The sequence below is a fragment of the Hippopotamus amphibius genome, chromosome 2, assembly GCF_030028045.1.
Source record: "Hippopotamus amphibius kiboko isolate mHipAmp2 chromosome 2, mHipAmp2.hap2, whole genome shotgun sequence".
In the NCBI taxonomy this organism is placed as follows: domain Eukaryota; kingdom Metazoa; phylum Chordata; class Mammalia; order Artiodactyla; family Hippopotamidae; genus Hippopotamus; species Hippopotamus amphibius.
Window position 1 is genome coordinate 200,474,724 of NC_080187.1, and position 17,610 is coordinate 200,492,333.

At 35.7% G+C, this 17,610-nt stretch overlaps 1 protein-coding gene across 1 annotated transcript in view; it reads right to left on the reverse strand.

Annotated features, from left to right (window-relative positions):
- The window catches only part of ADAM10 (ADAM metallopeptidase domain 10), a 135,880-nt gene that overhangs the window by 73,594 nt on the left and 44,676 nt on the right, over positions 1 to 17,610 (reverse strand). Inside the window, exons 3-4 of the mRNA XM_057722546.1 lie at positions 8,217 to 8,335; positions 5,192 to 5,350 (exon numbers count right to left, since the gene is read on the reverse strand). Of these exons, the coding sequence (XP_057578529.1) occupies positions 5,192 to 5,350; positions 8,217 to 8,335 (278 nt within the window). The remainder of the gene's footprint in view (positions 1 to 5,191; positions 5,351 to 8,216; positions 8,336 to 17,610) is intronic.

A 17,610-nucleotide genomic window follows, 5' to 3' on the forward strand; every position in this document is an offset into this window, starting at 1 on the left:
CTGCTACTAAATTATCAATCAGAACACTCCATTCCTTAATCTTTCCAAGTGTCTACCACAGTTTGTCACAACTTCATACACATAAGCACATTTCCAAGCTTCAGACTGAGACCTTAAGCACATACAGAAACTTTTCACCATAATCCTCAGAATTTCCTGTTACCTCTAGAAGGGCATTATCAATCTGACAATGTCAGATTTGAACAATGCTAGTCATTATCAATACTTTCCAATTCAATTCTTCCTTCTTTCTTTTCCTTCTATCCTTTCTCCCTCCTTTCCACTAATAGTGACACAAGAAGAGTTGGAAGTCTTAGTGACTAGGACAAAACTCATTTATGTCCACAACTTCAAAAACACAATACAGAACTAATTGATTTTTTTAAGGTTTATTAAAACCAGTATCTTGAAGTTTCACAAATGAAGAGGCTTCTACATGAAGGAGAACTTCACCTTGAACTGGTTAAGTAAAATTCAACAGTCTCAGTTTTTTGGAACAAGAAATAAGGGGTCTTCCCACTGAAGCACAAGAGAAAGAAGCAACAAGTACAGCTAGTACACAGGCTGAAAGTAAGAATAACCTACTATTGATACAATACTATGAGTCACAGGCAAATTCAAGCTCTTTGGGCTTTCCTATGCCACCCAAAGGAAAACAAATAATCTGAAGTGAAAGAATAAACCTAAACATTCTTACTCTGCAGCTTCATATATTTACTTAAAATTACCTTTTAATTCAGAGACAAAATATTTCTTTATAAGTATAGCATGGAAAAATTACTTAGACCTTTGCCTCTCAGAACAGTAGTATACAAAAGGGTACAAAGGTCCACTACTACTAATGGTTCCAAGCAATCACATAGTCAGTCATTCCTAAAAGCTACTCATATTAATAAGATTAGCAGTATAGTTTATGGGACATTGTTTTTTCCAGTTTCTTTAAAATAAACTGGGCCAAGAGGCAGAAGACTAAATGGTATTCTTACCATGTCATAATTGTTTACACTTCTATGCTTTTGACCACCTAAGTACAGAATTAAACAAGTATGAATTTTAAGCGGATAACTATATGTAGTTATCACCTTCACATTTAACTGGATATTAAAGCATCTAGAAGTTATTAAGTATTTTCACTGAAAACTGTCTCTGTGTTCTGATGCAGCTTCAGAAGCCATTCCCTAAGGTTCTCCAGAATAGCAATATCATTTTCCATGTGGTTTCAGATATTCATGTCTAGAGGTGCAGAAACAGTATTAAGAGCAGGGTAACCAAATTCCTATCAGGATTCCTATCCAAAGTTGACATGCCTCCTCTGTCACTGCTTCCGCTGAAAATAACACACACAGGGACACCAAATTCACTCAAGCATATACACAAAGGTCTAAACAGTCACGCAGTACTTTAGTTGCAAAAATAAATTACTGGCACTTAAGCAAATTATATGAAAATAACAATAATATTATTATTAAATAATAAAGGGACATCCTCTCTCTTTTAATTAGTTGTGATATAAAACATCCATTGCTAAATATGTGAAGGAAAGAACTTGGCTCTAAACAGCAATAGATGCAAATGTATGATTTTAGGGAGGCTTACAGATTTCAGAAAAGACGCAGAAATCCTTGGAATAATGGCAGTGAGAATTTACAGCTTTCTTCCATGAATGAAGCAGAAGACACATGGTTAAGAACCCGAGATCCACAATCAAGTGACATAGTTTTCTAAGGCTTAGTTTCCTCATCCATAAAGTGGGGATAATATGTGTGCCTATATACTTGATAGGGTTATCGTGAAGATTAAACAAAATAATGCAAGCAAAGAACTTTATATGGTGCTAGGTATACACTAAAGAGTAATTACTACTTGTACTACTACTAACACTATTAGAGCCTTAGGTATTCTACACAGAGAAGTTAAAGAGTCAATTAAAAGTAAATTTAATCTAGACAAGCACCATATGATTTCAGTTACATGTGGAATCTAAAAAAGAAAGGAAGGAAGAAAAAAGAAAAGAAAAGAGAAGAAAACAAAACAGATACAGACTCATAGATACAGAGAACAAACCAGTGGTTGCCAAAGGGAAGGGGAGTAGGAGACTGGGCGAAATAGGTCAAGAAGGTTAAGAGGAACAAATTTCCAGTTATAAGATAAGTAAGTCACAGGGAGGTAATATACAGCATAATGAATACAGTCAGTAATACGGTAATAATTTTGTATGGTGACAGATGTTACTAGACTTATTGTGGTGATCATTTCATAATGTATTTAAATGTCAAATCACTATGTGGCACACCTGAAGCTAACATAATATTGTATGTCAACTATATTTCAATTAAAAAAAAAAGCAAATTTATCTAGCCATCCTCTAGAAGAGGCATAGGCAAACAACAGCCTGAGAGATAAATGAGTCCTTTTGTTTGGCATGAAAGCTACAGATGGTTTTTACACTTTTAAATGGTGAGAAAAAACTAAAAGAATAATATTTTGTATCATATAAAAATTACATGAAATTCAAATTTAAGTGTCAATAACTAGTTTTATTGGAACATAGCCATGCTCATTCATTTACACATTTTCTATTGCTGTTTTCTACAATGTTTTAATACAATGGCAGAATTCAGCTGCAATAGAGCAAATACGGCCCACGAAGACAAAATATTTACTATCTGGACCTTTATAGAAAAAGTTCGTCAACCTTTGGTCTAGAATCTAGAATAGAATAACTATTTAAAAACTAAAAGGTTGGAAATTCCCAGGTGGCACAGTGGTTAAGAATCCGCCTGCCAATGCAAGGGACTTGGGTTCCATCCCTGCTCCAGGAAGATCCCACATGTCTCAGAGCAACTAAGCCCGTGTGCCGCAACTATTGAGTCTGGGCGCTAGAGCCCGTAAGCCACAACTATTGAGCCCATGTGCTGCAACTACTGAAGCCCACGCGCCTAGAGCCTGTGCTCTGCAACAAGAGAAGCCACGGCAATGAGGAGCCCGCGCACCACAACGAAGAGCAGCCCCTGCTCGCCGCAACTAGAGAAAGCCCGTGTGCAGCACTGAAGATCCAACGCAGACATAAATAAGTTAATTAATTAAAAAAAAAAAAACGAAAAGGTTAACACATGGGTGCTTTCCTTTCATAGTTAGTTAACTTGACAGATTTTCAGATAGTTTTTCAAAAGTAAGTGTCTAAATCTGCAAGCATTAAAAATTCTGTTTAAGGCAATTGCCTCCCATACTTTTATTCTTATATCATTACATTTCCATTTACCAGAGAAAGTTACAAACAAAATCACTCTAAATATTATTTTTAAACTCTAATACCACTACTGGCATATAATAACAAGCAGAACATGAAAAGCTCTCCTTACCATGAATATATGTTTACTAAGACAAGTAAGACTTAAGCACTGAAATCAATGGTAAAGTTAAATGCCAAAAAGAACAGAAAACTAAGCTGCATCCAATGTCACTGATTCTTCAAGCTAACTCATCACCTCTAGGGAAAAAGAAAGGTTGAAAAAAAGGGAGATATTTGAGAATTACTATAAGATGCAAAGTAGAAAAAATACATTATATGATGAGGAAGAAATAGAAGTATGAAAAAAGAGCAGAACATGCTAAAACTACATACAAGTAGATAAGAGAAGAAAGAAAACAGAAGACAAAACAACAGAAATCATAAAAGGCAGAACACGGTAGAGGATACTTACAGGACATATAAAGCAAAGGAAAACGTTTGATTACAATATGATGGGAAGGAAATCATGAGGTCAAAATGTGTCAATCACTCTCTTTCTCTCCTTTCTTTCCCAAAGGTCTTGTTTGATCTTTGAGAAAACATTATAGGGAAAATGTTGCAGCACTTTATTAAGTATCAATGAAGAAACTACTCCAGAGATAAGTAATATCTGAAATGTTAAAGGAGCAAAGGAAACAGCAACTGCAGTTGGAGAACTTACACATTCTGATAGGGGAGGTAAATCTGCAAAATAATTAAATTACTAAGAAAATTACAAACTAATTACATACAAATCAAGTAGATGATAATTCTACTGGCAGAAAGAAAGGAAGGCAAAGGAATTCATACTCTAGCTTGTGAAGGAAGACTGGAGCTTGAAGCTTGAGAAGAGCTTGAAATACCAGCAGGGGAATTTGGAAAAGCAATCAAATAGGGACAAGCGAAAACGTGGGCAAGTAGCATTAATGAATTTACGGTTTTTCAAGGAGCCAAAATCATAAATGTATTCTATCTAGAATAAGTATGCTATTTTCTGTAGTAATCAAGCATTAGTGATGACAAACAGCTGGACAGACTTAAGTACAGAAACTGCCAGAGTTGATAGAGCAAAAACATGGTTTTTGGTCAACACGGTTAAGACTTTCCAGTACGTTACCAGGGGTGAGAATGACATTACTTACAACAAATTTCTATATGTAGAAAGAAAAATGAAGCCTCCAAACTGTCAAATTAGGAAAACAGACAAAAATTGAGCGACTAGTCTTATTACAATCAAAAATAAAATACAAGTATTCAAGAGGCATGTGAATTAGAGGAATGTATTTCTGGGTCATTTCATTACAGCAGTCTTGTGATTAAATGACTACGGATATACAGACAATGGTGGAATGAAAAGGTGAAGTCTAAATACATTTCCTACTCTTAAAACACAGAAAAAGAACTCTCCCAACAAATTACCATCACACAAAAACCATGGTCGAGAACAAAACTCATAAAGATAAATCTGAAGCCTACCAAGTGTAAGTCATTATTTTAAGATTCCAAAAAGATATACTCAAGAGGTTTAGAAATTACAAAATATCTAAAATAGTCTCTAAGTACTATGCAAATATCCACACTGAAATTTACATAAGAAGATGATGCTTGGGTAGACCACACACACAAAGGTGTTACAGTATTAAATGACTGGATAATATCAGAAAACAGAATTTCCAGTTCACTCAGAGTTGGCTGACTCACAGTTCACATAGAATTGGTTGTATCATATCAACAAAGTAGTACTGGCTTAGACTGACAACAATGTCTTACTATATAGATCTATTATTTAATTGAGATTTTAGTTGTGAAACTCTTTTCTAGCCTGATTAATAGCTTAGGGAAAACAAAATAGCTCAGGTTTCATTTGTCTCCATATAGTTTTAACTATTTATATACTCTTTGCAAAATTTAAGTACTTACTAATATCATCTTCATGATAAATGACAGAGTGAAATGGCAGAGTTCGGTCTTTAATATATCTCTCTGCTGGCTCAACATAAAATGTGCCACCACGAGTCTGAATGAATCCTTCAAATCTTCCATCAATAACAGACCCATGGCTAAAACTTCCTTCTTCACCTATTAATGAAAGCAACAGACTCTTAAAAATTTAATCTGCACATGAATGTTAAATTCATTCTCCTTTATAAAGCCATCCTTATGTACTGAAAAAAACAAAAAAAAACAAAAAAACAACTAAATACAACTTTACCAGGGAAATTAATTTTCACATGAAATATAGCAACATGAATGTGAACAACTAGAACTTAGCTAAAATATTATATACTATATACATCTATATATATAGTAACAACAATGAAAAATGGAATATCTGTCTTGCTAAAAATCAAATTCCCAGCACCTAGCACAGTGCCTGGCATGCATGCAACAGTCATTCAATAAATGACTGTAAAATAACAGCCAAGCAGATCCACTGATAAAATAAACACTTTTAAAATAAAGATGTTAAAGTCTTTTGAATTTCTGATCTAATTGCCATAAGAAAAAAAGTTCTTTTCACACCTAATATATTCTGCCTTTTAGCTTCCTTACCACCATTAGGTTTTTTGTTCTTTTTTTTTTTTTTTTTTAATTTATTTATTTAGGCTGTGCTGGATCTTAGTTGTGACATGCAGGATCTTTTAATTGCAGCATGCGGACTTCTTAGTTGTGGGATGCAGACCTCTTAGTTGTGGCATGCAGGATCTAGTTCCCTAACCAGGGATCAAACCTGGGCCCCCTGCATTGGGAACACAAACTCTTATCCACTGGACCACCAGGGAAGCCCCCCCCATTAGGTTTTATAAATACATTTTTAAAATAAGAGAGTATTAAATGTTTCAGAAGCAATTTGAACAAAACTATACCAATAATTCTTCTTAGGATAGTGGATAAAGGTTTGTGATAGTGTCCCATCAATTATACTTCTTTAGGCAAAGAAAATAATAAGAAAACAGTTTTGGTTTTTGATACAGTCATAAAGAAATGCTGAGCGTCAAACATCTAATGATAAGAAGGGGTGGGAAGTTAGGAGGGGGCTTTAAAAATTTAATTTACCATTTAAAAATTTCTCATTAAAACAAAAATCAGGCTTTCTACAATTTCTAAGTTGTAGCTTAACATTAATTAGTTGACTTTAAATGTCACTGACTGAACCTAAGTGCAAGACATCTGTATTTTAAACGTGACGTTTATATGCAAACTCATTTAGTTTTGACTATCACCTAGCAAAAACAAAAACAAAAAAAGGGGGGGCTGGGCCCTTGGGAGACTACTAAGTTACTTGCCCAGCAAGATAAACTATCAAGAAAATAATAGAAAACTATAATCTGACACTAGAAATCTTGATCTACCTAAGAAAAAACACTTTCCTTTTCCATTACAGAATTATAAGAGTATAAAAAACTTTTAATTTATTAACTACTCGATCTACAAATAAGAAATTTTAAGTACAGAAACACCTCAATTACCCATCATAATGAAAAAAAAATAAGAAACCTTTCTCAAAGCATTTAATTTTTCAAGTTAGGATTCTGAGTGGAAATCTCTCTAGTATGTAGAAATGAAATCTAACTTTCAGTTAATTTTAATAACTTTTAATAAATAGGATCATGTTGAGTATTTATTTATGTACAGAGTTATAACTCAATGATATTTTGCCCCTAATACCTCCAGAAGACTTTGATTTTTTTTAGCATTTTTACCACTTCCATAAATTGTTCTATTCTTCCAACATTACTAAGCTGACAAATGTAATTTTCTATTGGGCTAATAAGTATGCCCCCCATTTCCCTAATACCTTTTTAAATCTGGTGTAGTAAGAGAAATTCCTTAGAATTGTGAACAAAAAGCAAACAGCTTCTGAGGAAGGCAGGCCCTGGGAGGATTTTCCTATGAATGACTTTGTCACATTATTTTTGGCTGTTAAGATAATCTTTACAGCCACTTCCCTGGCAGTCCAGTGGTTAAGACTTTGCCTTCCAATGCATGGGGTGCAGGTTTGATCCCTGGTCAGGGAGCTAAGATCCCACATGCCTCGTGGCCAAAAAACCAAAACATAAAACAGAAGCAATATTGTAACAAATTCAATAAAGAGTAAAAATGGTCCACATCAAAAAGAAGAAAAAGAAGACGACGACGATTAAAAATTCACCTTCCAATGCAGGGGACTTGGGTTCAATCCCTGGTCAGGGAACTAAGATCCCACATACCATGGGACAACTAAGCCCGCAAGCTGCAACTACTGAGCCTGCATGCCCTAGAGCCTGCGTGCCACAACTAGAGAGCCCAAATGCCACAACTATTGAGCCTGCGTGCCATAACTACTGAGCCTGCACACTCTGGAGCCCGCACACCAAAACTAGAGAGCCCACACACTGCAACTACTGAGCCCCTGAGCTCTGGAGCCTATGCACCACAACCAGAGAGAAGCCTGCACCACAGTGAAAGATCCCATATGCTGCAATGAAGACCCCACATGCCGCAACAAAGATCCTGCCTGCCACAACTAAGACCCAACACAGCCAAATAAATAAATAAAATTTTTTTAAAAAAGACAATTACTTAAAAAAAAAAGATAACCTTTACAGTTTCATTTTAGACTCTTCTTTTTTTCTTATAAAACAGTTTAAGTTAATGTTAATTTCTTGCTTGGAAGATCAGAAAACTATATAAATCATTAAAAATTTTTAAAAAACAGTTTGGAGGTAATGAGTCAAAACTTCATACCTCTCAGAAGTCAGACAATGCATAATTCAATACTAAACATATATGTAAAGGTAGACCCAAGAATGACTTCATTCTTCAAAGACCATCATTCTTCATGATGCACTCAAATCTCCCCAGGATTTATCCCATCTTTCTGAAATATTTGCCTATACTTCAAAATACACATATTTCCTTGTGTACAGAAGAATTAAAAGGGTTCTTTTAAGGTTCAACTTACCATAAATATGTCCAGTGTAAATATGAGAGGTATCATAATCAAGTACTGTATTTGATGTTTCCACCCTAAATTCATCACTGAAAAGGGAAGTGTCCCTCTTCATTCGTAGGTTGAAATGTCTGCAAACAGGGTGGGATAGGAAAAAATGAAATTAAAAGGATCCAAATTTAAACAATTATTTTTAAAAACAAAAAAAAAATCTGCAAAATGTGGATTGTGTCACACAATTTGTCTATTTGAGAAATAACCGACCAAGATTTTCTGATAAAAATTCTGCTCTAAAATTCAAACTAACACTGCAATACAACTCACATACAATTAAACAGTAATCATCTAGGGATATATTAAAAAATAGATGCCTATAGGCTGATTCTTACATGGTGAAACAAGATCATTCTAACAGCAACTAAGCTGCATGAAGATAAAAACAAGCTTCTTGATCCAATTACTGTTATTCACCACTACCTGTCCTCCCTCTCTAGTAATTCTAAAGCTTTGCTGTTTTCCCCTATTACTCACAACTCAGATAAGAGAATACATAGGAAAGTGCCATCTAATTAGATACTTAACATCTCTTCTCAGAAAAGCAAGTGTGCATGCTCTTTTATACACATACACACACATACACACAGAAAACTTTTCAACTCCTTAATTTTTCCCTGAGGCATCTTCTAATTCTTTTTAGACCTTTCTCAGTTCAGTTTGGAGATCCCAAACCCAAAGGACCATGATATCAGCTGAAATCATACTCATCCTAACTGTTCTTTATAAAGGAAAAAGAAAGACCATAATACTGAAATAAAATTACATAAAGAAATTTAGGGTTTAGAATCAAACTCAGAATCAAAATCTTAAGCCTAAAATTTACTAGCCCAGGATTCCTTTCTATTAAATAAAGTTAATACATTCTACTTTCTAGAACCATTTTAAGGATTAGAGATTACAATGTATGTAAAGTCATTAACACAGTACCTGGCACAAAGGAGATGTAAAGGGTAACAAACTAGCTATCATTACTAAATGTTTAAAACTATATCAAGACTCTTATAATTGCCATAAAAGTCTGCATATAACACAATTTCTACTCAATGAATATGAACCAAAGTCTTTAATTAGCCAACCCCCAAATGTTAGTAGGATGTGGAATAATTTAAACTATGACACATAGCTAGTGGAGGTAAAAAATGGTACAGTCACTTTGGAAAACTGGCTGTTTTTTATAAAGTTGAACATACAAAATCTCTATGATCCACAATTCTACACCAAGAGAAATGAAAATATAAAACATATGTCCACACAAACAACTGGACACAAATGTCAAAAGGAGCTTTATTCATAATAGCCAAAACCTGGAAATAACCTAAATGTCCTTCAGCAATTAAAGAGAGAAAAAAGGTTCTGACTTATTCATACAGTAGCTAACTACTCAGCAATAAAATGATCAAACTCCTAAAAATCAGTACTTTTATAAAACACAAAAGAACACACATAGTATGTGTGTGTGTGTGTGTGTGTGTGTGTGTGTGTGTGTGTGTGTGTATACATATATACATAATTCTAGAATAGGCAAATCTACCTTTAGTGACAGAAAGTGAGCAGTAATTGCCTGGGATGGAGAGACTAAGAGCAAAAGGGAATGAAGGAATTTTTTGCTCTGATGAAAACGTTCTATACCTTGATTTGAATGGTGGTTCACAGGTGTATACATTTATCAAAACAAACTATACACTTGAGATGAATATATTTTATGTAAATTATACTTCAATAAAGTTGATTTTCAAGAAAAAAATCAAATCATTTTTCAAGTGAACAGGAGTCAACAACTGAGTATACCCATTAGATTCATAGAGTGTCACCCTTTTTGAACACTATTTTATCTTTTTTCCTTAATTTCCTGTCAATATTGGCAACCTTTTATTTTGTAGTTGTACTCATTTCTACTTGCCTAAAACTCTCACCAAAAAACTCCTAGGGCTTCCCAAGTACTGTGACAAGGACTGTAGGCTAAGAAAGACATCCTTAGAACCTTAAGGTTCCAATTTACTGCAGCAAGTAACCAACAAAGCCAAACACATCTTCTAAATGGGAACTCCACAAAGTTAAAAATAGACAATCCCAAACAAACAGGAATTCTGTCTGAATTCTTGCTGCACATCTTTTTCATAAAATTGCTTTTAACCAACCAATAGACAGGAAATTCTTGATCATATGTGAGTATAAGTACATGCATTACTTTTAAAGGATCACAATATTTTGAAAAATCATTACTTTATCATTATATACACTTTTAATTTCCTATATAAATGCTACTTCTAAAAAAGTATCTGTGTTAAACAGACTAAACAGTAAAAATCCAAGGGTTTAATATGTTTGTCATTCAGTATTTATTATTCAGCAAAATTGTTATACCTTAAAATCATTATAAGCAGGAACATCAGTACTCTATATATCCCTCCCCCAAAAGTATAAAAGCTTCAGAAAGGACATTTAAGTTCAATATTAGAACAATCTATGCTGCATTCCCTACCTAAAAAAAATAGTTTTATATCACTTTTAAGTGTCTATGCAGATAGCAATCCTAGAGGGATGTTATAAAAGAGATCTTAAGAACACTTGAAGTATTCCCCTTCTAATCTTGATATTGATTTCTTAAGAAAATCATCTCATATATACAAAACATTATTCTCAGTACTGATTTAAATTGGATTGAAGCCATATATAAAATCAGGTTTCAATTATCCACATATAAAGTCAAGAAGCAATATAGATAATTTTAAAAATCAAATTTAGATCATACCCCCATAATGCACTGCTTTATTAATATCAAAATTAATGTGCCTCTAAAACAGATATCAACAAAGAAGGAATGGAACAAGGGTGAGCCTGGAAGGCAGGTAAATGGTAGAAAACAGCAGACTGAATTAAAGTCTGTCACAATCCATGAAACGGATCAGCTACAAATGAATAATCAGAAGCTGGACATATTATTCCATTAACTAAGTCACTGGATTCCAATTCTTTAATTTTAATTCCACTACCATCTGTTTGATCATATCTTTACACTATTTTAATATTTATATAAATTGCAAATTCTTTGCAATAGTCCTGTCAGATAACATATTACAAAGTAATAATAATAACTAGCTGATGAACACATTCTACCTTCCCAATTTCTTAACAAGCCTTGAATGAAAAATAATCTAAAAACATAACCTGATTCTTTAACTGCTTAAACTTTTGGCCCAAAGGTCAGAAAAACTACAGCGAATACTGCCTTATAAAAATCACTATATTTTTGGAAAACAGTTTGGTGGTTCCTCAAAAAGTTAAACAGAGAGTTACCATATGATCCAGCAATTCTACTTCTAGGCATACACCCAAAGGAATGGAAATCAGGGACTCAAACAGATACTTGTACACCAATGTGTATGGCAACATTATTCACAATAGCCAAAAGATGTAAACAACCCTAATGTCCATCAACATATAGATTTTAAAATGTATGTGTGGGGAATTCCCTGGCAATCTAGTGGTTAGGACTCAGCGCTATCACTGCCAGGGCCCAGGTTCAACCCCTGGTCGGGGAACCAAGATCCCACAAGCTGCATGGCGCTGCCAAAAAAAAAAAAAAAGTATGTGTGAGTGGTATATACATACATTGGATTATTCAGCTTGAGGAAGGAATGAAATTCTGATACACGCTACAACACGGATGAATCTCAAAAACATTACACAAGTGAAAGGAGCCAGATGCAAAAGGCCATATATTGTATGACTCCAGTTATGAAGGACCTAGAACAGGCAAATTCCTAGAGATGGAAAGTAGAACACAGGTTACCAAGGGCTGGCAGAAGGGCAGAATGGGGAGTTACTGTTTAATGAGTACAGTTTCCATTTGGTATAATCAAAAAGCTCTGGAAATGAATAGCGGTGACAGTTCGACAACACTTTGAATGTACCTAATGCCATTGAATTGTACTCCCCCTCCCATTTATTTATTAATTTATTGGCTGCATTGGGTCTTCGTTGCTGTGTGTGGGCTTTTTCTCTAGTTGTGGGGAGCGGGGGCCACTCTTCGTTGCGGTGTGCAGGCTTCTCAGTGTAATAGCTTTTCTTGTTGTGGAGCACAGGCTCTAGGCACGTGGGCAGAGCGTGGGCTCAGTAGCTGTGGCACGTGGGCTCAGTAGTTGTTGAGCATGGGTTTAGTTGCTCCACAGCATGTGGGATCTTCCCGGACCAGGGATCAAACCCGTGTCCCCTGCATTGGCAGGCGGATTCTTAACCACTGTGCCATCAGGGAAGTCCTGAATTGTACATTTAAAAATGGTTAAAATAGTAAGTTACATGTTATTTTGCCAACACGAAAATAAAGATATCCTTCCTAGTGGTAAAAGCCCCTAGAGAAATGGTTGAGATCGTAGATTTGTGATGATAATGATGAGATTATAACATTCTTCTTAAATTTACACAGGTTTACAGTTCAGAGCACTTTTATGCATATTACTGCATCTCATCCTCACAGTGACACTGCAAAGGAAGCACAATGAACATTTTTATCAAAGGGTATGACTCAGGTCACAAGACTAGAATTAGGACTAGTATTGGTTGCTCTAGTATTTGGTTGCTGCATCTTGCTTTCTTCGACCACACCACAGATGCCTCACAACATGTGCCAGAAGCAGTCAAGCTAATACATGCTGAGTGTTGCAGTAGTCTTAACATATGTAATATTATCAGTCTTCACCAAGTCACCTTTCAAAATCTGAACAAATGCAAGTAAGATATAGAAGTGAAAACATAACCTTATTTGAATTTCACTGAAAATTCTACTTTACAACACCACCATAAGAAGTTCCCTTTATTAATGCCTGAGCCACTACTAAGACTAAGGCTAGGGGACTTCCCTGGTGGCACAGTGGTTAAGAATCTGCCTGCCAATGCAGGGGACACGGGTTTTATCCCTGCTCCGGGAAGATCCCACACGCTGTGGAGCAACTAAGCCCATGAGCCACAACTACTGAGCTTGCGTGCTGCAACTACTGAAGCCCGAGTGCCTAGAGCCCGTGCTCCGCAACAAGAGAAGCCACTGCAAAGAGTAGCCCCTGCTCACTACAGCTAGGCAAAGCCCACATGCAGCAATGAAGACCCAACACAGCCAAAAATAAAATTAAAAATTAATAAAGGCTAAGGCTAACCTCTGTCCCCTTTTACTGTGTTTCTTTCAGTAACTTTAGTCCTCTTTTTTATTATCATAATATAGTACACTGTCATCAAAGATAAACTTTAGATTTCCTCTGAGGAGGAAGATGGTCTGTATAAGGAACATTATTTGCACTGGGAATATTTTCCTACCCTTAGATTTAATCACTATGTTGACTCTACGGATCAATAGTATTTTGTCTCTCATCTTGATTATAGTAGTCCTATTATAATTATTTTCTCAGTGGTATATAGTAAATTTACAGAATGAAATTATAGGAGGGCAAAATCAGCTAACAAATGACAGCAATTTGAAAAAATACATAAACATATTCCAAATCTCTGGCCTTAGGGCTTTGAAAATGCAGTTACACCATGTGGTAACAATAGTTGGTTTTCCCCTCTAAGGCTTTAGAAAAGCACTCTAAATCTAAACTAAACAAACAATACAGGTACCAGAACCACCTTTGGTACAGAACAACAAAATAAATTATGTTAGAACATGATTCTATAAGTTTCTATAAGATCATATACCTTCTATACCAAAGAGATACCATTCTACAGATTAGAACAGTAAGAATAATAGAGTAAAAAGAAGTTGCCCTTTCCCATACAATTGCTATGTAGGCTAAAGACAGTATAGCTCTGACTCTCAAAAGAAAACAGCAATAGTTAAAGGTGCATCCCTTGAACTGAAGTCATATTAGGACAAAAAGCCTCAACTAATAAAGTACCTTGGTAACAGGGGGAAGAAACCTGAGAGCAAAAACCTTGCTTCCAAGTACGTCCATGTAATCCGGCAGTCCCAGAGAGGTCTACTGTGTCTAAATGGAACAGGTCTATGGTAGGCCTGGGTAGTGATTCCTAGAAATAAAACAGTACTTAATAGGCCATCCCTGACATTTCTAGGCATTCTTTTCCTCGTAACATTTACCTTCTTCTTAATAAAGATGCCTCACAGAATCTCCATCCAAATTATCTTCTACTCGTACAGTTTTTGAAACAGAAAAGTCCTTTTTCAAATTATCTTAAAGACACCACTACTCCCCCACCCCCAAGAAAGGATCGAACCTACTGGTAGAAGGGGAAAGGGCAGCGTCAGCCCGCCTGCACCCCGATGGGCAGAACCTGAGGCATCCTCCACAGAAATTCTAGGGCTCTACAGTTTGAAAAGCACTGTTCTAGGCTTTACTGATGGCCCTGAAGTAGAAAGATGACCTCAAACAAGCAAAAATACATACATGAGATTCCTTAAGCGTGCCCAAGGAAGACAAAAGTGAAACTAACACTCAAGCTAAAATAAGGAAATTTATTCTTTGTAAGCAGAAGCAGATTATCAGTGGTCTTTCCCTTATAAAGCAGAGCCGTGTACAGAACACATGACTGCATGTATTTATACATAATGAGAGAATAAGTAAATTTATCTATTGGAGAGAAAAAAAAGTTTCTGTAAATACTTTCTGACCTTATGCAACTATGTAACTAAATACCTGGCAAGCAAAACTACTTTATATAAAACACTGAAACAATAATAAGATTTAAGAGTAGAATGAGACTTCAATTACTCATATATTTAACGTAAATCAAAGTATAAAATCATAAAGATCGTCTAAATTTACTAATTTCACAAGTCAGAGAAGGCTGATTTGACCAAGATCACACAAAATCAGAGCTTGAATCTGAACCAAAATCTTCAATTAGCCAACCAATGATCTTTCCACCACACCAACCAATGATCTTTCCACCCCACCAAGCTAAGTCCCCTGGCTTAGGATAAGATAAGAGAGCTCCAGGATGGCAAGATACAGGACCCCATCTTAGTGAAAGACAAAAACAAAAGACTGACTTAAAAGCATAATCAATGGTATTGTTGTATCTAAAAGAATGTATCAATGGAAGGGAATCTTAAAAAAAAAGAGATCAAAGAAGTAAAACTGGCAGTGTATATCCAAAGAATGGGATCAGAACCATGAACTTAATATTCCTTCACTCCATAAATATTTATTGAGCACTTACTAGGGCAAGCACAGCACTAAGCTTGGGGACACAGGCATGAACAACACAATTCACAGAACACATTCTAGTTTTTATATGGTTTGTGAGCAGAGAGAAAGGGAGGGTGATGGGAGGCAAGAAGGGAGTTGGTCTTGTAATGTTAAGTGCTATGATGAAAAACAAAGTAGTATAAAAGGACGGAGTGGTAGAAGGAAAGAAGGATGCTACTTTACAAAGGGGAGTAGGAAAGATTTCTCTGAATGGATGACATTTGAGCAGAGACTTCAATGAAGTAGAGGAGCAAGAGCCATGTGGTTTGGAGTGCAGGTGGGGAAGGGTTTCCGGCAGAGGAACTACAAGTGCAAAGGCATGCAACTGTGTGTTGGCGAAAACTCACTGGGGCTACAGTGGCATAAAGAATGGCGAGGGAAACAGGAGATAAAGTAACAAAATAGAATCTAGCACACAGAAGAGACCCAAAATCTTTGTTGAATGAATGAAGACTTTTCTGGGTGGCCAGCAAGTTATTCTTTACATGAAACAAATGCTGTCTAAAACATCTCCATGAATATATTCCTTCAAACTACAATATTCCCTGTCCCTTTTGGGGGATTAAGGGGAAGGAAAGGGACTTATCTCAAATCTCTCCTTTTTAAAAATAAAACTTACCAACTCTTCCCCTATGGTCCTCTAGGATTCCACTCTCATGAACATTTTTCTGACCGTTACTTTTCCACAGAGAGGCCTGAAGATCCAAACCCACCCCCACCTTCCAAGCCCCACTCCCAAGCTCCTCTCATCCAATTGTGACCACAAGTAGCTCAGGTCTCCTTCCCTTTGGGTAAGCAGGTTCTATATTGACTTCTTATCCTCAGACTCCCTCTCACTTAAGATAAAGTTTCTAATGAAGCAGAGGTACTGCTGTTCTGCTACAGTAAAGTGTTTAACAGTTTTTTGATCTGTCTTGCTGATGATATCAACTTCTAAAAGAAAAAGAACACAATGATGAGAACTTCTACTCTACAGACTTAGTACTGATAAACTGTAAATAACTGGTTGATAATGAAGTGACAAGAACTTAAGGAAAAGATACCATCATCTTATCACCATGTAGTTTTGTTAAAACAAGAAACAAGAAAAAGCATAAGAGAGCAAAAGTTTTAACAAAGCAGATTTTTAAACATCCACAGAAAGCATGGGTAAAATCTCCTATTTGGGGACTTCAAACACATACAAGTGAAGTTGAGTGACCATGTCTCCAAAAAGTCATCCAATATTAAGCTGAACAAAGTGTCCCCTGAAGTCTCTAAGATAAAGAAAAGAATGTAAAGGGTTCATTCAGTTTGACAGGTACTAGTAAGCTACTGCTGAAAGCAAAACATTAAAAAATTGGGGGACTCATGTATATGGTCAGAACAGTTTTATTATGGACAAATAAAATACATTTGTATTTTATACATTTAGGGAAAAATTAGCCAAGCTATACTCAAAAGATAACCAGGTCCTTGCACTCAATCACCACCGAATTAGTAGAGATGGTTCCTCAAAGATATTGGTCCAACATCTCTTGTAACCAAAATGCCCAAAGATACATTGGTTATTATCATGAATCACTAGAAATTCAAACAGAAAAAAAAAAAAAGTTATTTCTTTACACTTATTCATGACTAAGAAGTAACCAAATCTGAATTACTCTGTATAGCTAGATCAGCAAGATCAAACAAAACTAGAGAAATTCAAAGAAGGATAAGTAACATGGACTAAGAATATTGGTAATATCCAGCACAACAAAAGCAAAAAGCAATTAACCACTTCCCACCCCCTTCCTGGAAACACTTTTCTCTTGCCTTCTCAGTATCATGCTCTCAGGTTTTCTACTTTTCTTACCACTCTTCAGTCTTTGCACCCCCTCCTCCACCTACAACTTAAAACACTGACATTTAGCAACATTTTAGCAACTGGGCTCTCTTCATGAACTTCACATAACATGTCCAAAACTGAACTTATGATTTCTCCTCAAAATTTATAGCTGTGCCAGTATTCCCTATCTCAGTAAATGGCCCCAGTAGTCACTCAGTTGCTCAAACTAGAAAAGTCATCCTTGACTCCTTCTCTTCGTAGCTCACTATATATTAACTAAGCCCAATAAATTCTACCTTCAAAATCTCTCACATCTATTTACTCTCCTTCATCACCTCTA